The sequence below is a fragment of the Leptosomus discolor genome, chromosome 7, assembly GCF_034619465.1.
Source record: "Leptosomus discolor isolate bLepDis1 chromosome 7, bLepDis1.hap2, whole genome shotgun sequence".
Lineage (NCBI taxonomy): Eukaryota > Metazoa > Chordata > Aves > Leptosomiformes > Leptosomidae > Leptosomus > Leptosomus discolor.
In genome coordinates, this window is record NC_141397.1 from 55,500,163 (window position 1) to 55,523,342 (window position 23,180).

Sequence of the window (23,180 nt, forward strand, 5' to 3'; positions counted from 1 at the left end):
CTTGAGCCTCTGGCTGGTCAGTCAGTGGGCAGGTGCAGAGTTTCTAGCAGATGAGAGCAGCAAGGACCAGAGCAGGGTGTCACAGTGGGTCAGTATGGGGAGCAAGGGACAACAGGAATCCAAGAGAGGCTGGTGAGGTGACAGAGGAGGGGCTGTGAATGCCTGTCCCACGTGTAGAAGGGCAGAAGCGTGAGGACGGACAGGGCAGTGAGCACCAGGTCCTGCAGTACCCAGTGGTGGTAAGGACGGGGCTCAGGCATCTCCGCTGCCCTCCTGCTGCCAGCCTGCTAGGAGCCACCTGGGGAAGTCTCTCAGTCTGTTTTCCTAGTTTTGAACGCAGGGGTTATCGCACAGTTTTCTCCCACTGAAAAATAAGCAGGCAGCAGCGCCGTGTGAGCTGTGCCAGGCAAGAAGGACCGTGGCACTGTGACTGGCAGCAGAGGAAGGATTCGGCTGAGGGCACGCTTTCTGTGTCGAGGACTGTATGTGGCCGATCCTCTCCCGAGGGCCAGGCCGATATTGAAGCACATTAGGAGGGACCACCAGACCTGCACGAGGGCAGAGCCCGGGCTGCGGCAGGGGTTTCTGGGGAGATCATTGTCCTGGTTTGTCTGGGACAGAATCATAGGCCAGCCATGCTAGGCAGGCTCGAGTCAGCCAGGACAGCTGAGTTCGCTACAGGTGTAGCCCATGGCATCATGTCATGGTCATTATAAAGGGGGAAGGTTTGCTGAGGAGAGGGAGCTCCTGTGGGGTTCCTTTTGTATCATCTCCTCTGGCTTCTCCTGTGGACTGCTCTCCAGTCAGTTGTGGTGACTGGATATTCATTTGGCTGAGTATAACTCTCTAGACCTCTGTTAGTATTGGTAGTGATTCACTAAATCTGTTTCGCTTCTACTCACAGGTCTGCTCTCCTTTTTCCCAGTTTCCCTCCCTGGCTGGTGAGGGGTCACTGGATGGTAGAGAGACTGTTACAGTTTAGCACCAGGTACAGGCTAAACGTAGATGATTGTGATGCACGAAGCTGACAGTGACTGAGCAGAGGGCCCAGCCAGACACCATCACCTGCAGTACCCAAACTTGGACTGCTTGCCAAGCTGGGGGGACAGAAAAATGCCACCCCCAGAAACCATCTTCTTTCCTCCTCCCCTCCTCTCTGGAAAGTGTCTCTGGATGGGCTCCAGGAGGCCCCTCGGGGACTGTGGGTTTTGGGGGTCACTCCTTGACAGAAGGTGGGAGTGCTGAAGGGCTGGTTCACAGCAAGGCTGGCCTTTGCAGAAAGAGGGGCTGGACATCTGGAACTGCAGCTCAACCGCATCACAGCTGAGAACTGTATCAAGGAAATGTAACTTTTTTCCTAAACTGGCAATCCCCGGGTCTCCATCAAAGTACTACGCACGCCCCGAGGCCATCTGTGAAATGGTGTGGAAGGGAATTCAGGCTGTCCCCTCACCTCCGCTGCGTCCTGACCGTGCCCCGTAACGGCGGGGAGCGCTGCTCCGCTCTCCGCCCTCTCCCTCGGCGGGGGATGCTGGTGACAAGGCCGCTCCCCTGCTCCTGCGACTCGGCCATGGGGGCCAGCAGCGCCGTCACGGCCCGGGCGAGCGACTCGCTCCCGCAGCTTTGCCCGAGGAAGATCCACTTGGCAACGGCGCAGCTTCTCCATGGATGGGGGGGGGGGGGGGGGGGCAACAAACAAGGCGCCCCTGAAGCTGCCCTGCCCGCCTACCCTCACCCGGGCCCCGCGTTCTGCTCGGCTGGCTCACGCACGGGGAGCGGGGCCCCGGCAGGCCCTGCCCGGCTCTCCGGGGCTGAACCCCGCAGCCGGAGCGGGGCCGCCGCCAGCCCGCGAACGCGCCCCGCGCTGTTCTGGCCCCGCCGAGCTCCCGTCGCTGCTTCCGGCGCGAACCCGGAAGCGGAAGGGGGTAGGGGGGGTGGGGGGGGGGAGCCGAAGCAGCGTGAGGAGATGGCGGCCCGCGGTGCAGCGAGGCGGGGGGCTGGCGGGGGGGCGGCCCGCGGGCCCGACCCGCAGGAGGAGCCGCCGCCCCCGCTCCAGGCCGTGCTGGTCGCCGACAGCTTCAACCGCCGTTTCTTCCCTATCTCCAAAGACCGGCCGCGGGTGAGAAATTCCCCCCCCCCCCCCTCCCGCCTGCTGCCGCCGCCGCCTCCCCCGGGCCGGTTCCTTGGGGCCGCCTGTCCCGGTCTCCCCCCGTCCCTGGGGGGCCGGAGCGGGTAGGCCTCTGGTGAAAGGCGGAGTTCTCACTGGCAGCGATGGTCGGGCCGAGGGTCGCGGCTTACCCCGCCGTGAGAGCCCCGGGCTGGGTCGGGAGGAGGCGACACCCCCCTGCCCAGGCGCTCCTGGCAGGTCCTGGGGTGCTGCTGGGTCCCGAAGTCCGCCCAGGGCTGGGGCAGCCCCCGCCGCCGCGGCTTTTCCCGCCTTTTCCCACCCTGTGGAAGCCTCTGACTAGTTCTCTGCGATTGTAAGAGTTTCTCTCCGCCGCTGGAGAGGCAACGAGGATCTGGTTGCTGCGTTGGTGCTGTTTGCTTTTCCATATGGCAAGGCAAACTGCGCTGTTTGCTTTTCGTCTGTCGCCGATGCAGGAGCGGCAGCGGGTTTGGGCAGACTTGTTTCTGGTAGAGGAAAGAAACAAAATCTTTGTCCACGCCAGCAATAATGGGTAAAAGAATATCGGCAGAAAAATGGACGGGGAAAGCGCTTTAATTATCCAGATCAGAAAGCTGTATGTTAAAGGAAGGCGTGCTCCTGGAGCATTTAGGTCTGAACAATTATCGTACCTCGTTTGCTGATCAAATAAATGTTTGTGATGGTCATAATTATACACGCGAGCTCAGGCATGAAAAGAAAGAGCACAAAAATGAATTAAAGGATAGTATGAGATCACTTGGTTGTGAATCAGTAACTCAGTTTAAAAGTGTGGCTTGAATCTCAAGAGAATACTTACTTCACTTTAGGTTGGGGTGGTTTTTTTCCCTTGTTTAATTCTGGTCACTCATATTCCTGTGGCTTCATCACTCGTGTCTGACAGGTTTTTCTTGAAACAATTAAAGCCTGACTCAGGGAATCAGCACTCTAGGATTTTTTTTTTTTCAATCTCTCTCATTTATCTGAGTCTCCTTGAAGACTTTTGTGTGTGATAACTTCACTTTTTTTTTATAGTTTCCTCTCTGAACTGAGGATCTGCCCCTGTAGAAGATCAGAAACTAGCTCTTACTGTTTAGATCAACTACAATTTTTTGATAAAAGGTGGTGGAGCAATTACTCCTGTTATTTTTCTCATACTGCTGATGATATTACATCCTCGGGTTGGAAGGGGCTGTTGTTGAGGTACAGCATGTTTGTTCAGCTATCTATATGTGGGGTTTTGGTTTTTTGGTTGTTTTTTTAGGCTCTTTTACCTATGGCAAATGTGGCCATGATTGACTATACCTTGGAGTTCCTAACAGCAACGGGAGTGGAAGAAACCTTTGTTTTCTGCTGTTGGAAGTCAGCTGAGATAAAAGAGCATTTACAGTAAGAATCTCCTCTTCTTTTTAGCTTTATCATGGAAAGGATTCTTCTGTCCTCCAGCAAGCTGCGAAGGTCTCACTGATCCTTCTGAGGAAATCTGTGTGCAAGAGATTCCCTTTCAACAGTTGGCTCCTAGCGTATCTCAAAAAAGACCATTCCTCCTGTGAAAGGGCGTAGTTGTGCAGCGTATTAAAAGGGCTGAGTATTTTGGGACTGCATTTGTATTGGTGCGTGACTTTCCTTCTCTAAAAGCAGGGTTTCCTGTGGGTAGCTATGTCAACTAGAGTACCACCCTTTGCGTTCTGCCCTGCCTTGGTGTGCCGCGCAGCATAGGAAAACAGCGCTTGGCACCTTTGCACCTGCCTGCTCCAGGAGGTGCAAGCTAAAGAGAAGCGTGCAGGCTTTTCCCTGCCTGAGTTACTGCTTTTTGAGGAAAAGAGCTTGGATTTTCTGTAGCTTTTCCTTCTCCTTTGTCAAAACTTGGCTCACAGTGGAGTCGGGTTTCCTAAGCTACGGTCTCAAAGCCTAGCCCCCTTCAGTTCACCCGCTGTGTGCGAGTGAGCAGACCTAAGCCTGTCGATAGCGGGCTCGTTGTAGTAGGATTCTCCTTGCATTCACTCATAGATGTGCGCTGGCGCACTGTGTCCTAACGTGTTCTTTATGAGAATGTCCTCTTTATGCCTTCCTCATGTGGTTTTCTCCTTCCAGGAAATCCAAGTGGTGCCGCCACACCTCTCCCAACATGGTGCGCTTTGTCACTTCTGACCTGTACCGCTCCCTCGGTGACGTGCTGCGAGACGTTGATGCCAAGTCCCTTGTTCGTTCTGACTTCATTCTTGTCACTGGAGATGTCGTGTCCAATTTCAATATATCCAAAGCCCTGGAAGAGCACAAGTAGGTGTTGAAAGAGCGTAAGCTTTCCTGATGCGCTGAGACTCTGGGCTCTAACTCGCTGAAGAGTGATTTTAAAGTTCTGCCTCTTTTCTTCAGGTTGCGTCGTAAGATGGAAAAGAATGTTTCTGTGATGACAATGATATTCAAGGAGTCCTCACCTGGCCACCATGCCAGGTGCAAAGAGGATGACATTGTTATTGCTATGGACAGTGCCACAAACCGTGTCCTTCACTACCAGAGAACCCAGGGGCTGAAACGCTTCCGCTTTCCTATGGTGCGTCCGGACCCTGACAGGTGGAAAAGGGCTGCAGTAGTGAAGCAGCCCACCCCAAGGAGGAGATCCTCCTTGAGTGAGGGCTGGGGAACTGTGCTGGCTGCTCTTTTGGAGGAGCAGATGATAAGAAGTAACTTTTGGTAAACTGGCCTGTTTATTTGAGACCCGATGAAATTGTGCTGGGACACACACACTTGGGATTCATTTCAGAGTCTGAAGATGAGGCAGATGTATTCCTCACGATTCATTTTTTGCATTTATTTGATTCCTTTTCTCCCTGTGAAACAAGGAAGGTGGATGTTTTGTGCGGTTGCAGGGGTTCCCAAATTGGGAGGCGTATACAACTGTCGTACACAAACCATTTTGAAGCAGCCCTGAGCCTGGCACAGGGATGGAATAACAGCAGGTGCAAGGGGTAGTACCTCGTATTGCTTCTGCCTGTGCTGTTCACTTAATAATGTAGTAAATGCTCTGTCAATGTCTGTGGAGGCACTCTTTCCACTGAGATAGATGGACTTTTTTCTTTTTTCAACTCAGAACTAAGACTGTGATTATATGGCGTTTTCATCCCTAAATCAGTAATCCTCCGATTATTTTTTACCTTCAAATGAAAGCACAAATCCCTATAGAAAATGAAAAAGGACAAAACAGAACAAACAAAAAACAACAACAAAAAAACAACCCACAGCTGTAAAAAATCCACAGGGGGTATGGAAACTGTGGATGTTGCATTTTGATCTATTACTATTCTTTGTGCATTCGTAGCTCCCAGCGACTAAGGTGAGGAGCCTCCTGGAGGAAAAGTAATTGTTCAAATTACAAGCTGTTTCTTGGAGAGCTGCACTGTGTAAGGACGAGGGCAGTCTCTGCTGACGGCCACGCAGCTCTGTGTGTGACCAGGCTGTGCCTGCTGAGCTCGTGTCTCGGTGTAGATTGTTCTGATCTTCAGAACTTCAGCTATTAGTTCAGTTAATACTGCCCTTGGCTTATAGAAGGCTTTTGGGGTTCAGTACTGCGTGAGGCACTCAGATCATCTGAATTTCTTCCTCTTTCAGAGTCTGTTCCAGAACACTATTGAGAACGTTGAGGTGCGCCACGACCTGCTGGATTGTCATATCAGCATCTGCTCTCCGCAGGTGAGCTCTGCCCTTCTGAGGGTCCAAAATTCAATCTGCGTTGCTGCCTTTGTCCCGCTGGTGTGCAGCTCGGTGACTGAGCTGAGAATCTGAGTGATCATGTGGCACTGCTCTGCGGGCTGCCTGGGTGCTCAGTCTGTGTCTAGCATCCACTGCTTGAGCCCAGGCAGAACTAGACAGTGGATGTGTAGACTGGCTGATTGGCGCAGGATGAAACTATTCTGGAAAATAAGTGATTTCACTTTGAGGATAGTAACGTCTGTGGAGGAGAGGTGATGGCTGTGCTATCGGAAAGTGTCAGTACTTGCAAGCTGGTACTGTGTTAGGGTAACATTCAGGGTTATTCCAGCCTAGGCTCGCTAACATCTCTTCCACATCCAAAAAAGCTGGTCTACAGCCTTCCTTTGGGAGCGAAACTACAAAGTGAGACTGGGCAGATTGCTTGGAAATGCTAAAGCAATGTTTTGCCCGTTCTGAAAACCAGAATCTGTTCCTAGTCTCCATTAGGAGAAGGAGATGGGAAGGTCAACACTCCTAGCAGAAGGAATCAAAGGTTTATTCAAGGCAAGAGCATCGCTTTCCTATGCTGTGTAACTCTGCTCTCTGAGAACCACTGAACAGCCATTAATTACCTGGCTTCCCTGGCAACATTTTCTGCTAACTATAGTATTTCCTTATATTTTATTCCTGACAGGTGGCTGAGCTGTTCACAGACAATTTTGACTACCAGACACGGGATGATTTTGTGCGTGGTCTGTTGGTGAATGAGGAGGTAATGAGAGGGTTGTTACAAGGGAGATCCTGTTACCTATATCCTTACCTATTACCTCTAATCAGAAGATTAGAGACTCTTCTGACACGCTCCTGCCTGTCTCCCAGGTCCTGGGGAACCAGATCCATATGCATGTAACGACAGAAGAGTACGGTGCCCATATATGCAACCTGCTAATGTATGAAGCGGTGTGCTCTGACATCATCCGGCGCTGGGTTTATCCTTTGACTCCAGAGATGAACTTCACCGACGACAAGAATCAGAGTTACACCCATTCCAAACACAACATTTACCGAGGGGTGGATGTCAGCCTTGGCCACGGCAGCGTGCTGGAGGAGAACGTGCTCATTGGGCAGGGAACGGTCATCGGCAGCAACTGCTCCATAACCAACAGCGTTATTGGGCAGAACTGTAGGATAGGTGAGTAGGAGAATGGGGGACATGCAGGCCTTGCCAGGGAAGGGCACAGGTCGTTGGGATTTAATTTTTAAAGCGCGTTTGGCTCAGAGAGGACGGTAGGTGGGTGTTGGTTGACTTCTGATGGAAAGAGAGCAGAAAAGCTTGGTTTTCCAGCAGAGCAAATAGATTCATGTTTTCAGGGTACCATAATGATGCTGAAAGGTGGAAGCACTTCATGCAAATAAGTTGTTTCAGCAGTAGAGAATGCCCGACCTTTACTGATCTAGTGTTATCACCCGCGAACATCCTACAAACAAGGGACATCTGTCACTGTTTTTGTGAACTGCCTGGTACTCCCTCCTAGTCTTGGCTGGATTTTTTTTTGTAATTTGGCTGTATTTGTGCAAACTAGGATGCCAGTTGTTACTGTCAACCTGTTAAGTCTCTGTAAAGAACAGACTCATCTTTTAGCTTGGGGTAAGAAGTGGCTGTAGGCTTCTCAGGCCAATTTTTCCCTTTCATCTAACATCCATCATGTATCAAGGGCATTGGGATTCAGTAAGGTGCTTGGTAGTGGACTCAGGAGTGTGGGAGAGCGGCAGGTTGCCTTGCTTAACATATTTGTGCTTGGTGATGTGTAACAGGTGATAAAGTCATTTTGGACGGAGCTTTTCTGTGGGACAGAGTACACGTAGCAGATAACGTGGAGATCTGCCATTCTGTTATCTGCGATGAAGCTGAAGTGAAGGAGAAAGTAAAGCTAAAGCCCCGCTGTGTCCTCTCTTCTCAGGTGAGCTCTGTTTGTGTCTGTTCTGCTTTCTGCCTTTCTTGGCAGGTTATAGACGTACACTACACCATACCAGAATATAGGGCTACTCTAAGCCTTTTTGCAGAGGTGGGGGATATGCTACTGCTCCCACCTTTTTCTTCCTTTTATTTGGCTGGGATAGTGTGGTGTGTGATCTAGCAGTGCTGATGTATTCAGTTATACTTGTTAGTGTACAGCTTGTCTGGAGCAGCTGTTGTCTCTGCTGGTGGAGGTACAAAGGGGCAATCGGGGTACTTCTTCATTAAGATACGTTGAATGTGTTTGCAGGTAGTGGTGGGTCCTGGCATCACTCTTTCTGAGGGCACAGTGATCTCTCTGCACCCACCAGATGAGGAGGAAGAGGATGATGACCAGTTCAGTGATGATTCTGGTGTGAACAAGGAGGAAAGCAAAGTGAAACTGAAAGGTATGAGAGTCTGGCTCCATGCAGTTGAGCTATGCCAAAGGCTTTGCCTTCCGTGATCCTTTTGGGGTCTTTTCCTTCCCCATTCTAGACTCTGCAGTGCCAGGCTGGAGCTTAGTGCGGCATTCAGCTTGGAACATGTGTTTTCAGTAGGGCAAGCAAGGATATTTGGCTCAAGTTGGACAGCGAGATGTGCCTCAGTACCCCAGTATTAAAATCTTTGGAGACTCAGCTGTTTTCCATTTTTCATAGAGTAGGACCCTTGTAGGAGGCAATAAGCTGAAGTTGGAAGAAATGTTCAGTTCAAGGCAGGTTGCAGGATCTATGTCTTCATACCTGGATTGTGTCCAAGGACTTTGTCCTTGTGAAATACTGTTTCTACCGGTCTGGGTTTGTCGAGGGATCTAAACATGGTCAGCTGAGTGTTGCTGCTGTAGGGAGGAGCGAGTTGGTCACTTGTCAAGGCAAGTGAGAAGATAAAAGCTGAAATCCGTATGCATCTGCAGGAATCCCAGCTCCCTCTTGATGAAGGATATTTAGGGGCAGTAATAATGCAGGTTATACCAGTCTATTTCAGGTTTTCCTGTAAGCAGATCCAGTACATCTGCCTCCTAATTGCTGTTTCTTTTTCAGGTTACAATAAAAAGGATGTAGGCTCAGAGGGCAGAGGCTATCTCTGGAAAGCGGATGACAAGAATGAAGAGGATGAAGAGCAAAGACAAAGCCTATGGGGTGAGGAAAAGTTTAGTGTAGTCACCGGGGAATGCTGATAATTGTGTCTGGAGTAAGACCTGGGCTTTATGCAGCAGACTGGCTCTGGCTAACGTATGTGTGCGGAGGCAAGGTGAGAGGTGGAAGCAGGTGGTGGACCAGATTCTCTCTCTTCCTGTGCTCTGTGGAAGCTGTTTATCGTATCTTTAACTTACACCAACACACGCAGCTGTCTGTGCTGTGAATGGCGCACTATGGGACACCAGGCCCGCCCTTAGAGGGAATGTGCTTTGGCTATTCCAGGTACTGCTGGCTTTCTTCCTGCTAGTGACAGCCTCTGCTGACATTGCTCCGTCGTGAGTCAGCGGTCTGCGCAAAATGCATTTGCTTCTGTCCCCGTCCTTTGTTGTCTGCCTGCATACTCTTAAAAAGTCCCGTTGTCCTAGTGCCAGCTGTAGCATTCCCTCTGCAGCAAGTCTAACCGTCTGGACCTGCAAGTAGAAGCTTTCTTGCAAGGACAGATAGTTGCTGACTTGGTTGGGAAGTCCCTGGGACACCTGGTTCCTCACGCATATGATAGCTGCAGGTTTTGAGTGTTGAATGCTGCATCTTCTCTTCTTCATCAGGCCCGGCTATGCCTTCAGAGGAGGAGAGCGAGTCAGACAGTGACCTGAGCATGGGCTCTGAGGAGCCAGACAGTCGGGCAGCATCCCCTCAGCTAGATGACATCAAAGGTGAGAGATGGGCTCTTAAGAAGTATGGTGAGTCTGCAGATAATGCAGTGAGTGTGAGATTTGTGCTGCTTTCTCCAGGTATATTGGAAAATTTATGGATGTCTCCAATATGTTTGTTTCCTGACCTCACTTCCTGCATTTTCTGCAGAGTTCTTTAATATTCCCTGTATTGCTGTTGTGTTAACCCAAGGCAGCCAAGGATGAGAAGCTAGACAAAGATCCTCCATCTTTCTCACTCCTGCACTGGGCCTTCATGAAAGCAACCTCCCTGAGTTGTCCAACTAAATGGCAGTGTCATTGCATAAACTCAGAGACTGTGTGAAGGTCCGGCAGAATGTCCCTGTGTGGACAGCTTCCTGATGTAATCATGCTGGAGAATTAAATGTCCTTGTAGGAGCTGCCTCTCTTGGCAGATAGGTTTTGGTTTTCTGTTTTGTTATGTTAAGCTTACCTGTATTTGAAAGGGGTTCAAGCCAAATTGGAAAAAAAAAAAAAGCCCTTTTCATTTTAAAATATCTACCCAAAGGAAATTAAACCAATAAACTTTATGTTTGAATTCACGTTTGAATTCACGTTAGGGGAAGATGAGGTTTGTCCGAACAGGAAAGGCTAGACTGTGAAAGTGTAGTAGAAACTCTGCTCTAAAAGGTTGCAGAGGTAAATAGCTTTGTGCTGGTTTGTGTGGATAGATCAGTGATATCTGGTAGGTCATCTCCTTTATCTGAATTACATTTCACTGTTTATAAGATAGTCGATGTGGGTTTGTGCCAGCTCACGGGGAACAAATAGACATCTGTGTAAGAATGCTTCCTTTAAGGGCATAGTTTCTTCAGTAATGGACAGTTTGAAGAATCTGTGCTTTTCCCTCTCATGTCTAACTACCTGTCCTTTCTTCCATCAGTTTTCCAGAATGAGGTTCTGGGTACATTACAGAGGGGTGAGGAAGAAAATATTTCCTGTGACAACCTGGTCCTGGAAATCAATTCCCTCAAGTGAGTATTGCTTTAGGGATGTTGTCCCTTATGCTGAACAGTTGGGTTTGACAGCAGATCTGGAAAGAAGAAGGGAAACCATGTGAATACCCATGTTTGATTGTTAAACATTGATTTTACTGGTATAGAGCATGAGAAATACAGATTAGAGATCATGGCTGAATGATGACAGGAGTTGACGGAGAGCGCCAGCTGTGTCTGTAGCATCCTCGGTGCTTCAGCTTTTCCTGCCGCAGTTCTGTAACAAGAGATTGAATTGCTAAGTAACTGTGGGCTGAAGAGAGCGAGCCCGTTCTTGGCATAGACTGCCTGTGAGTTCGTGCAGGGGCTGCTGCTCTGTGCATTGCGACATTCAGCCAGCTGCCTGCAGCTGGGGCTGTGCTGTGCTGTGGCTTGGCCACTCTCTTTTTGCAGCAGCAAGTCTAGGACACGTAATCAGAGTGCCTTTTACCTCGTATTTCTCAAATACAAACCTGTTTCCCTTCTTTTGCACAACAGTATTCCTACAGCACTCTAGTAAATGTGAGGGTGCTGTCCCTGCAGCGGCTTGTTCCACTGTGAGAGCAGATTTTCAGGACTTGTGGCCTTACACGGGGCCTGGTGCAATGCAAGGTGGTTTTATTGCCCGAATATTTGGAAAAGCAAACAAACAAAAACCCAGGAAGACGAAAATCAAATTTTCTGCTGGATCTCTGTGAAGAGCCATGGTCTGCAGAGATCAGAGAGTGTGAAACGTTGGCGTTTTTTGCCTTTTTCCTCGCAGGTATGCGTATAATATTGGCCTGAAGGAGATGATGCAGGTGCTCAGTAAAGTGATCCTGGAGTTCCCACTGCAGCAGCTGGATGCAAACCTGGACTCCCAGAACTATTTCTCAGCGTTACTTCCTGTGAGTCCTGCTCCGTTTGACTCTTCTTTGTGCCTGTCTGCTAGTGGGTTGGAGTCTGGCTGGATGCCCCAGATAGTTCCTGGCTGAGAAGTCTTTTTGGTTCAGCCTGAAGCCACGTGAGCTCCTTGAGTTCATGAACCTCTCTGTCTTCTATAGAAGTAAAAGTGAACTGAAACTATTGTACCTGCTTGACAGAACTCAGCTGAGACTGTAGGTGTGGGGAGCTCTACTTCAGCACCTATGGTGGTTTCGGTTTCCTGTGTGTGACAGTAGAAGTGCATCACTTGTCGAAGAGAAAAGAGGGGCTGTTAGAGATGGCTTTGTAGGCTTGCATTCCAGGAACCTGGTTCCAATCCATCATAAGCCCTGTCCCTGGGGCAGCAGGGAACGCTCCTCTCCCAGTGGGATCCTTGCCAAGGTCTTACTTGTCTGCATACTGTCATTGGTGCCAGTTTTTTTCCAGCCAGATGCAAAGGCACAATATTGTTGTCTTTGAGTGAAGATACAGAGTTCCGTTGTGTTCCTAAAGAGACAGGTTGTATAATTGGGTGAGAGCAATTTCTGTTTCCTGACTTAAGGGAGACAAAATAGGGTAGAGTCTGCTTTGAAAAGTAGGCAATCTTTTCCTAATGGTTTGTTGATCCAAGGTGAAGCCATTGCAGTATTTTTGTGTCTTTGCTGTAGCCCATTTATATGTTTGAGTTTGCAAACTCTACAGGTTATGAAGGTGCTTTTTCAGAATTAATGGGTCTGACATGTTTGGGAAGGGCTAGTTTAATTTTTTTAGGAGCTGACACTAAAGAGGAACACTAGTCATCCTCATAATCCTTTCTCTGAGGGAGTATGTGCTTTCATTTGATGGGGAAGGGTAGAAAACTAATTCTTTCTGTAGGTTTAAGCATGGCACTTAATTGATTTCCAGGTTGTGTGGAGATGCTGTCTGTGGGAAACATCCATATGAACTGATCTGTTCATCAGATGGCTTAGTGAGATTTTGCTGTTCACTCTGTTTAAATTCTGCTTCCTTTTGTTCATTTTTCCAGACTGTTTTCTTGAATAGCATGTCCTGTTCTGGAAAAAGAATTGAAGGAGGAGGACTGAGGAAAACATTAGAGCAGGTGTTAGACTTTTAAGTGGAAAGTAGTACATCTAGACAACAGGTTGTGTGAGTTGGTAGCTGTGTAGGATGGTTGGGGTTTTTTCCAGCTAGGATTTGGCATCTCTTTCTGTCTCCCAGATTGGGATCCTAATCTAGCATGAGTAGGACAGGAGAATCTCACTGCAGCACCCAGTCAGAGGAGGTTCTAGTCTGGGATAAAGGATACTATATAAATGCATAATGGTTTGCGTAATTACCCAAAACTCCTTAGAAGGTGTTTTGGAAGAACTCCAGAAGACATGGAAGTACGTGAAGGGCTTACCTCTGGGTAACTTTGTCCTTATATATTTCATCGTGATGCTCATGTTTAACAGCAGAGAGGCAGCAAATCAGCTCGTGTTTAGTGAGAAGCAATAATAATCTGAATGTAATGTTCAGGGTGACCATGCTTCATGGCATGGACAAGTGGAATTTCTCTAGGCTGGGAATTGTGTGGCATGTGCATTTATGAAACACAAATTATCCTTAGATTTATCAGAGAGAGCCAAGTGTCAAACAAACTCACTATCATGGCAGCCAGTTTCTCCAGATGCTCCTTTGTAAAGAACAACTAGGAAGTTTCTTAGTTTCCTCCTCTGGTGACAGTTTTGTGTCTTGGTGTCTTTACCGTGTGCAAAATTGTGCTGGGTTTCTGTCCTGAAATCGGCAGGAAGGCAGTATCCTGGTGAGGTGTGATGTTAATGTTCAGTTGCATGCTTGATGTTCGTCACCGTTACAATAACACAATATGTTTGGGTTGAGATGTACCTCTAATGGAGGCAGTGAATCAGCCTTCGAAGGCTTATTGAACAGACATCGATGGTCTTCCTGGGCAGCAGCTTTGTGTGTTTGCCGACAGTGCTCTGAAGAGAAGAGACCAGTTCTTTGGTCAGAACGTGCATGTTTGTACGGCATCTGAAACAGTGGCTTTTCTGCAACTTGTGGTTCCCTAGTTAGTAAAGAGTGCACTCCATTGATTTACTGATACTTACCTACACCCTGAGAATCCCAAGCACTAGCTTGGTGTAGGTTAACACATAATGAAAGCGTGTAGCTATGCCGCTAAAACTGCTTCAGTCAATAGAGGTATTAGGCTGAGACCTGCTTATGATGGTTTAGGTGTGGCAAAGAGTTATTTTGTATGAGATGGGATACTTGCATTCTGAGAGTAGCGGGTGTCAGAAGCCCGCCGAACTTTACAGAACTGTTTTATGTGAGAACTCTGTAACTCAACTATGACTAAGAGATGCTGAAGGAAGATGGGTTGCTTGTTTAAGAGCAATGGTAGAGTGGTCCCAGACAGCTCAGGAGGGGAAATCGTGGAAATGCCATAGTTATGATGTATGGTTTGACTTGAAACCACAGTATGTGCTCTGAAGTGCTGGCCCCTGAGCATGAAGCTCTTAAGTGTTGCAGCAATTTTAGGAAACAAGCATCCGGTAAAAGATATGCCCGTGGGTATTTTTCAGATGAAACATGGAGGCTTGAGAAATAGAGTTAGCCTGTTTAATGTATGTCAGGCATCTTGTTCGGCTCTTGTACCAGTTACAAAACAGAGATGGTACAGAAAACCAGACCTTTCCTAGAACTGTAGATGTGATTTGAGCAAACGTAGCCAAAGCTGCTGCTAAACTGAAGGCTGTGCTTTTGTTGTCACTGAAGCAGTGTCAAACAAGGTTCTGTAGGTGAGGGTGTCTAAAGGGAGCCTGGGGAGGCAATACAGCAGTTCAGTTTGCTGAGCTGGCCAGTGTCTGCGCTGCTGCCCGGCAGCTAGCATGTGTGATGCGCCTCTCCAGGTTTCTGTGAGGGAACCTTACTCTTTTGCAAGTGAACACAGCATGGGGTCGCTTATTCAGGGACCAAATGGATCTCTGCTTTCACTGAAGCAATTTATGGTGATCAGCACAGATGCTGTTGTGGTGTAACAGGTTGGAATGGCAGCTTTGTCCCTTGTGCTTTGCATGTACTTCATGATGGTGTTCCGTGCTGGAGGTAGGGATAAAATAGGCCTGGTGTTGAGAGTGTCCTTCTGACAAAAGTAAAGCGGATCACAAACCTCTTTCAAGTTCAAGTTGATACAGCATCACTGACCAGATCTGGTGAAAAACGAATTAACTTGTCAGAGGTATTTGATTGCTTTTGCTGGACTGTAGATTGTTTTGAGGAGTTAGCCAGGTAGTCAAAGCCTGGAAAATTATTATGTTTTCCATAGGGCTCTTTGTCAGATATCTTTCCACATTTTTCAGTCTTCTATTCAATCTAAAATAATTGCAGGCTTCTAATTCCTCCATCTTCTAATTCCCCCCTTCAGATTTTCATGAAACTCCCAAAACAGCCTCTCTGGTCATGCAGGCTCATAGGTGTGTTTTCGCTAGGGGCTCTGTGGGGCTGAGTCCTACTTTACCCCTTGGCACCAGTTACAGTACAGTGCATGTTCTCGACCTGAGGTGGTATATTTTTTTTAGTTCTTTCCCTTTCCCAGCAATAGGCATATGGGATTGAGTCCTGGGGTTGTGAGAGTTTTCTTTATAAATAACTTGCTTTCAGAAACTCAATAGCTTTTGGTAAGAATTGTGCCTCCTTATGATTTAAAGGCGTTAACAGAAAGGTATTACAAAATATTTCTTGGCCTGGAAGGAACTTGCTAGTAGCTGTACTACATTTGAAGTGAAGAATTCCAAAGGATAATAAAAATGCAGGAGATGGTTGTAGAGGAGGGAAGAGTGTTTAGGACAAAGCATTCTGCTAAAGGCTAAAATACTTTCTGGAAATATACCATGCAACCCTCAGTTTTTTGTTGTGATACCATGATGATTAGGATCATTCTCTGCTGTTACAGTTGTTCTTTGAGCCAATCGATGTACTACTATACAGATCAGTTTGTTTGTACTAATCCCCCTCTTTGTTTCTGCTGGAAGCATGCAAATTCCAGCACGGTTGCGTAGCAAATGTGTCTGAAGAGGTGATGGAGTGTGGTACTGTGGAGTAGTTGATCACTAGTTCCTAGTACAGGCTTCCTTTGGTAGTCCACGTTAGCCTGGGTTCCGGCTCCACTATGTGTCCTAGAGCTCTCCCTCTGGCAGGGCCTGTTAACAATTGTCCTGGACAGAATAATTCTGATTAACCCTGAATGTAGGTGATTCAGAGCTTCTTTATCGCACCCCAAGTCCCTGTAAATTACCTGTTTCCCTTCAAAACAGACCAGATCTGTTGTGTAAGGAGACACTGTTGAAGGCACAGCAAAACAGTGTATCTGTACGGGCATGCCAGGGATGTAGTTGCAGGAATGCCTGCTGTTGAATTAATCCATTTAAAAAGATGTGGAACTCTCATTTCATTTCCTACAATATTTTTGTGGGATAGACTGGTCATGATGTGGCCAATGAGGAATTTTTGTATCTTTTAGTTCTCTTACCTTTTAGAATTGTTACGGGCAGGGGTCTAAGTATCTTTATTACCTCCTATCCCAGATTCAGGTCGGACTGTGCTGCTTTGCAGAGCTGTCCCTGCTGCTTGCTTTCCAGATATGTACAGTGAGTCAAAGAGCTGTGGGGGACTGGGACAGAAATACTGTTTGAAGAGGCAGCATCAAAATCATTGAACTAAAGATTTCATAAAAAATAAGCCTTGGAGGAGAGAACTAAGATCAGCTAATAGTGTGACAACTACTTGCCCTTCATCCTTCCCACCCATTCGCTGCAGCAGACTCCAGGACCCAAATAAGCCTGTAGGCACATTGCAGGTGTCTGACTTGCACTTAGGGGCTGCTCCAGTGCCTCACTGTTTTAGGGGTGGCTATTTTGCACTGTGCACTTCTACTCAGCTGGTAATTATGCTGGCACTATATTTTACTCTTCTTTTTTTTTTTTTTTTTCTTTTTTTTTTCTTATTTGCTCTTATACTTTGAAGGAAAGTTCCACTGAAATGTCAGCTGATTTGCGGGGGGAAGGTTTGAAGTAGCATGTACGTACCTCTCCTTGTCAGTCTGCTGTGAAGTGATTTTCATTGAGGACCAGACTCCCATCAAACCCCTTTATTGTGATAATCTAGTATTCCATCCAGCGAGGCAAAACCAAGAAAGCCCAACGGATGTCCTTAAAGCTGCTTGGTAACACCAGGTCCTCTCTGCACACGTGAGACTCAATAGCATCTGTTTCATGGGCAAATATATTAAGTGGTCAGCTGAATTGTTTCTTAAAATGCTTCCCTGGGGTCAGTTTTTTAGTGCAACGCAGCTGAGAAACGGGGCTGAGTGCACACATCCATCTCATAGCTCAGGAACTCTTCTGTGTTTTCCCCTGCAGCTGTTGAAGAACTGGACCCCGTTATTTAAGAACTACATAAAACGGGCGTCAGATCACTTGAATGCCTTATTTGCCATTGAGGAATTCTTCCTGGAACATGACAGTCTCTGCACGTCGATAGCTAAAGTGAGTATCCGCTCCCAGCTCTGAGGACCTGTTTTTGCTAGATTCATGGTGAAATGCATCCTGTTTGCATCGTCAGCTTATCCGCTTTAGAGGAGAGAATTTTGGGGTCTCGGTGGAGAGGGTGTATAGAAAATCCAGCTATAACAATTGCTTTAAAAAAAGAATAAATTCTATGTCTGCCTGTGCCTCTGAGGGAGCACAGCTGAGGGTGAGTATTAATTACCAGCACGCAGCCTGAAGGGAGCTGTTATTTTGCAGCTTCTAACCTAGATGCCCCTGTGTGACGCTGGAAGAGGCGAGGCCAAAGCCTTGCTTTAGGAAGCGCTTTACTTCATTTGTCTCTCCGTGGTCCCTGGGATCTTAACTGCCAAATGGTTTATCCTACTTTACAGTGCAAAACAAGCAAAGCTGGGAATAAAGGTGGGATTTCTTATTCAAGCTGAGCTAGTTATGAAACCGGGAACAAAGGGGAGCTGACACATGGCTTATTACCTATCATCCCGCTTCTGCAAGTTTTCAGTATATTCCTTCTCGCCCTCCTTCACAAATATGCTGTCCCTGCGTTCTTTCTGCCCTATCACACTGAAAGCATTTGACTCAGATCACAAGTCTTTCCTTTAGCAGTGTCTCAGGAAGCCCCTGTCTCTTGGAAGAGCTCTCCTAGAGCCTGCTTAACTCTTGGTTCCTCAGGAAAGAGTAATCCCAACTTCTGCTACCAGTGCTTCTGGCTAATGGCAAAGCACTTAGGACTGGAGCCAAAAGCCTTCAGTTTGGTGAGCCAAAATGTCCTTGAATTAACAGCAATTGTTTGGCATGTGTCCATTGTTCTAGGGGCCTGGGTTTCCCTGGAGGCTGGGAATTGAAGTGACACTTTATATTTGGAGTTGGCAGCCAGCTTTGTCAGTGCTCTGCCGCAAGGAGACCGACTGCAAAGTGCCTGCTCTGCCTGAGCACAAAGGCACCCTGAGAAAGCGTGATTGCATCTTGCCCTTGCTGCACTGGGCAGGAGTTTGAACTGGTGAATGACCAATTGCTTTGACACCTGCCATAAGGCACTTTAAGAGAGAACTGACCGGAGGAGGGGGCCTGGGGCAGAGCTGGGTGGATTCATGCTCTTCTCTGCACATGTCGCTGTTGTGCGTATGTGGGTCTGCATAAGAGCTGCTTGTTAAATCTGCTTTGGGGATGGGTTTTGGGATGCTTTCAAAAGAGAACTTAAGTAACATCTTGAACTGACATCCTCTGTGGCCCTTTGTTGCCCACAGCTCTCAGTCATACCCTGCATCCACAGAGCTGAAGCTGATGAGGCTTGAACTTTGACTCATTATGTGTCATAGCATCTAACTGTCAGGAACATAAGGCTTGGTAGGAGAAGCACAGTTATTTTTAACAATAAAAGCGAAAGCGAAATGAAGCACACTAAATGCCTTCTGCTGAAGATGGAGTTGGGAGACACGGATTATGTGCAAACTTTGTGCTTGGATATGGGCTAACTCAAAAAGAGTTTATAGAGAGTCCTGTTGCTCTTTTCTAATTCATGCAGGTGTTGATGACATTTTACCAGCTGGAAATTCTGGAAGAAGATGTAATTCTTAATTGGTTCTCTTTGCGGGACACGTCTGACAAGGGAAAGCAGCTTCGTAAAAACCAGCGGGTAAGTCCCAAAGGTGTTTAAGGAGCCTGGGGGGAGAGAGAGACAACAGCTGCTGAAAGAAACTTTGAGCGTAGTTCAATGCCACTGTCTCCTCCTGTGGAGCAGCTGCCATTACATGATAGGCCGGTAATGCACCAGTCATTGAACACTAAGCAACACAACTTTGTTCTCCAGAACAGACATTGCTATGCTTTATGCCTTAATCATCCTGTTTGGATGAGGAATGGAGGTAGTAGGAGAGGGAGGTTGGTTTTAGTGGGCTCTCTGTAGCACGAGGCCAGCACTTTCTGGAGTAGCAGCACAGCTTCTCTAAGCCAACACCCATTTGAAATGGGCTTTAGGCCAATGCCCTGTGTGCTGGCCCCATGCAATTCCTTTGAAGCTTTCGATCCTGGCTCACCAGTCCCTTCGCATATATTTCTAAGTGTTTGCTGTACTGAGTGGTTTCGTTTGGCTTGTGTTGCAAGAGGCGTATAAACTTCCCCCCTCCATCAGGCAGAACTTTGTGCTGCAGTTTGGCTGAGCCCTGTTCCAGTCCTCCTCCCTGCGTCTGGAAGAGGAGCAGGGGAAAAAAGCCATCTCTGAAGAGCTGCAGCTTTGTCTAAACCCTTTGCAAAGTCAGCTCTTAGTATAGGTCAGCAGTGCTTTCAGCTGCTTATTCGAGCCCGGTTAAAAGGTAAAATGAGCTGCCTTCTTTATTGCAGTTTCCCAGGAGGTAACATCTCTTTCCTAACATCTCTTAGCTAAGGTGCAGCTGTCATCTCTTCTCCTTCAAGCTCCGAAAAACTCTCAAACTTTTTTCGGAGTGTTGTGATTGTCTGACTCGGGAATCTAATCAGTCTGGGTTTGTCCATGGCATCCCAGTTTTTTCATCTAAACTATTATCTCTCTTTCCCTCCATCTGCCTCTGTTTCTGTGTCTCTTAAAAACACTCTTTCTCTTTCTTGTGTGTGATGGTGATGCTCACTGAAACGATGTAGTTGTTGAGTGTTCCCGGCATCTGTTTGGTGTCACTTGTTACCCAATGACATTTCATTCTCTCTGCAGCTCCAGAAGTTTATCCAGTGGCTGGAGGAGGCAGAGGAAGAGTCGTCTGATGGCGACCAAGAGTGACACGGTGGCTCAGCATGAGAAGAGGCACTCTCACTGCCTTTCTGGGCCGAGTGGGCAGGGCAAGATCAATGCCAGTGCATGGTGTGTAGATGTGGGGCCTGACACCGAAGTGACTGACAATCCCATCATTAAGTTGTGTGTTCCCAACTTTGACATTTCCCTCCCTCCCTCACTTGCCCAGTGGCACCTTATGTTGGATGGTTGCAGCCCAGTGTAAAAACCATAAGGGAAAAGCAGGAGGTGGTGATGCCCAGAATCCCTCTGGAGCCTGGATATGATATACTGTAAGCTATCTTTTGGGAGGTCTTTGTTACTAATATAGAGGGAGCAAATAGATGCAAATGCATACAACGGCCTTGTAAGTCTAACCGTCAGGGTTGTGGAAGAATGGTCATACAGCTGAGTTATTTGGAGTCATTGTTGCTTCTGGAGCTAAGAGAACTCCTGCTGAAGAGACACTGGCAAGGTTGGTGAGTAGGAGCATGTGGATTAGGATCTGGAGTGCAGGACTGGGATTCAGGAGTTCCTGTGCCTGGAGAAGATGCAGTTGTCTGAGGCTGCCCAAGGCATTTTGCAGCCTAGAAGGCACTTCTGTGATCTTTCCAAAAGGGAAAATCTCTTGCCATCTGCCATGCTAGGATCTAACACGAGGTTACACAGTAGAGTTGGTAAAACCGCATGTTTCCCCCTTCTGTAAACAGGGGATAATACCTGCTCCGTGTCCCTGCGGGGGGTGGCTGACTGCGGAGGTGCACTGGCCAGTGAGATGCTGTACGGATCACTACATCTTCGACGTGATCTGTCTGCCCTGTGTCCCCAGCTTAGCAGACGTGTTTTAGAAAAGTGTCTGTTTATTTTGTTTGTGAAAAGGGAGCAGAGGTGCCTGGCTTCTCCTGCTGCACCAGCTACACTTGTGTTTTTGCTCTGGGGGCACTGACCACACCAGCTGCTTTACGGAGGTTGCAAGTTTCTAAGTTCTGCTCCAGCGTGAAAAGGAGCGAATGGTATTTCCTTCAACAGCACGTGCTTTGTGTTTCCACATGATTTCAGTTATACAAGCCTGCTTACTTCATGTCCTTTTATTTATTTGAAAACTTTCCTTCCCTCAGACGGCAGGGAAAGTGCTGCAAACCCACTGTAAAGTTTCAACAGCTGCAGAGCAACTCGGCACGCAGCAGGGAACGAGTGTGCCTCTGGCACTTTGTTGCCACGCAGAAAATGTGTGGCAGCAATAAGGCCTTTAAGAACAGCTTTCTTGGAAGTGTCACTGCGCTGTGTTCTTCCCTGCTCTCTAGGAACAGAGCATAATATGCACAGCGAGAGTAAGCTGCTGATCATAGGTGGGTTATTTGTTGGATGTGCTGACCTTGCCTTTGCCCCTTCAGGAGGAGCATGGAATAAATCCTTTGCGGGGGAAATGCACTGGAGCTGCCCACTCAGGATATTTACTTGGCCGTTCCGTGGTGTCACTATTGTCAGTGAGGGGACAGCGTTGGATACTGGAGACCAGGCCTACTGCCTCTTAAAAGCTGATGTTCAGACAGGGCGATCTTGTGCACTCAAACTATCAGTTGCCAGGATTGTGCATAAATGCGCTTGTTTTCTGACATTGCAAACTCAGTCTTGTAAATGTTGGGGAAATAGTTGGTATCTGGAATTTCTGTATCTGCCAATATTTAATTCAGGGAGCAAATAAAAACTATCCTGGTGTTACCGGCTTGTTTGCTTTGTTTGACTTTGAATTTTATGTCTCCAGTTGTGGCACATGCCTGAGCAGGGCTTGACAGGTAAGCTAAGTCAGTCATCGCTACTTTTTCCTCAAGAGATTGAAGCATGTAACAGGCAGGTAGGAAATCAGTGCACCACTGAATTGGTGTAAATGTTCAGAGATAACTCCTGACCTCACTGTTTACAGGTAGAGAACAGTTTATTAAAACTTCTGAATGTAGAATCCTGAAATGGGTGAGGTTTGGTCTTGTGCAGGATTACATTGCAAAGATGAACCTTAATTCCTATGAAACTTCCTTTTGCCATGACGAGAATTGTTGGGCACGTTGGCCGTTAGGGACTGCACCGTGCCCTCCTGATGTTGGGGAGTAAGACCTGGCAGAGAGGGGGGAAGGACCACTACAGAGCTCTTAGTAAAACCATTTACGAACCAGCTGCATGACTTGGTAATTTTAAAAATCTTGGACATCTTAAGTATTTTTTTCCTTTTACAATGTAAAGATGCCTTGAAAAATAGGTTTAATGTGCAGTTCTGTAAATGGCTCGGTTTTGCCAGAGGCTCTTGATGCTCTGTGCCGAGTAACAATTCCACTTTTGTTTTTTCCACGTTCCTTCCTCTGTTTTCTTTACCGTGTGAGCTGCTTTCTTACCCAGGGGTTAAGATCCAAGAGGAGAATGTTGCCCTATGGCCAAATATCCTTCAGGCTTGGGTGGGGTGGTTTTACAGGTGCTAAGAATAGAGTAGCAAAAAGAAGACGAAGTAGGGCCCTGATAGTCTGCACGGTGGAGTTCTGGCATGGTGCAGCATCCTGTGGGCGGGTAAATGTATAGTTTTTAAAGGAGCATTAGTTGCATCACTTCAGTATAGGGTGGGCTTGATGCTTTCCATCGCTTTCAACCAAGATTTACGTTTGGTTGGAAGACTAGAAATGCCTTTGAGAGCAACCTTGATTGCACAATCATTGCTATCCATGTTTTTGAGCAATGTCAGGATTAAGTATTTTTTCCAAGGCCATAGTAGTCAACTTGTCTGGCTTCCCATCTGATGTGGGTGGATGAATGTCACCTGTGTTCTTGTAGCAAACCCATAACTTCAGTTAACGACAGTGCACCTTTTAGAAAAAGAGAATAGTTTCATGTTGCTTAAAGGCATATAAAGGCGTAAGTGATGGAACTCAAGTACATCCACCTCTGCTTTGGGCTCATCCCAGATGCACTAGAATGCCTGGAGCCTGTTTGCTCTGTAAGGAGAAGCGATGCGATCAATGCTGCAGTTTTTAAATGTAGACATAAGCCAACAGGCTGTTCAGAAACTTCCTTGTGGACCCAGAGTGCTCAGCACAATCCCCTACTGCTAATTTCTTTGGCTCTGTGTTCTTAACCTCCATTCATTAAGAGTGGGTCATACTTCACAACATCCCTGTGAGCAGTTAATCTATTGATTGAGTCTGTTCAACCACTTGGCCTGCTTTAAAAGAAAAGGCAGCTGTAACAGTGAGATTTCATCTACTACCACCCTGGGGGGTGTGGCACCCGTCCTAGGCTGCACGTGCTCCC

The 23,180-nt window shown here is 47.5% G+C and overlaps 1 protein-coding gene across 2 annotated transcripts; it reads left to right on the plus strand.

The window, feature by feature from the left end:
* Positions 1-1,966: 1,966 nt before the first annotated feature.
* Positions 1,967-21,608, plus strand: EIF2B5 (eukaryotic translation initiation factor 2B subunit epsilon). 2 transcript variants are annotated; one of them, XR_015183558.1, is made up of 17 exons: positions 1,967-2,119; positions 3,408-3,532; positions 4,238-4,423; positions 4,520-4,697; positions 5,753-5,833; positions 6,528-6,605; positions 6,713-7,025; positions 7,649-7,794; positions 8,101-8,239; positions 8,870-8,968; positions 9,574-9,681; positions 10,583-10,673; positions 11,437-11,560; positions 17,003-17,128; positions 18,672-18,782; positions 19,830-19,976; positions 21,281-21,608. XR_015183558.1 is itself a non-coding variant. In XM_086467930.1 (16 exons), the coding sequence occupies exons 1-16, from the start codon at positions 1,967-1,969 to the stop codon at positions 19,893-19,895; spliced, it is 2,124 nt and encodes a 707-aa protein (XP_086324056.1). In that variant the 3' UTR covers positions 19,896-21,608. The 2 variants fall into 2 exon arrangements, 1 of the variants encoding a protein (XP_086324056.1); XM_086467930.1 differs by having other exon boundaries at positions 19,830-21,608.
* The last annotated feature ends 1,572 nt before the right edge of the window (positions 21,609-23,180 follow it).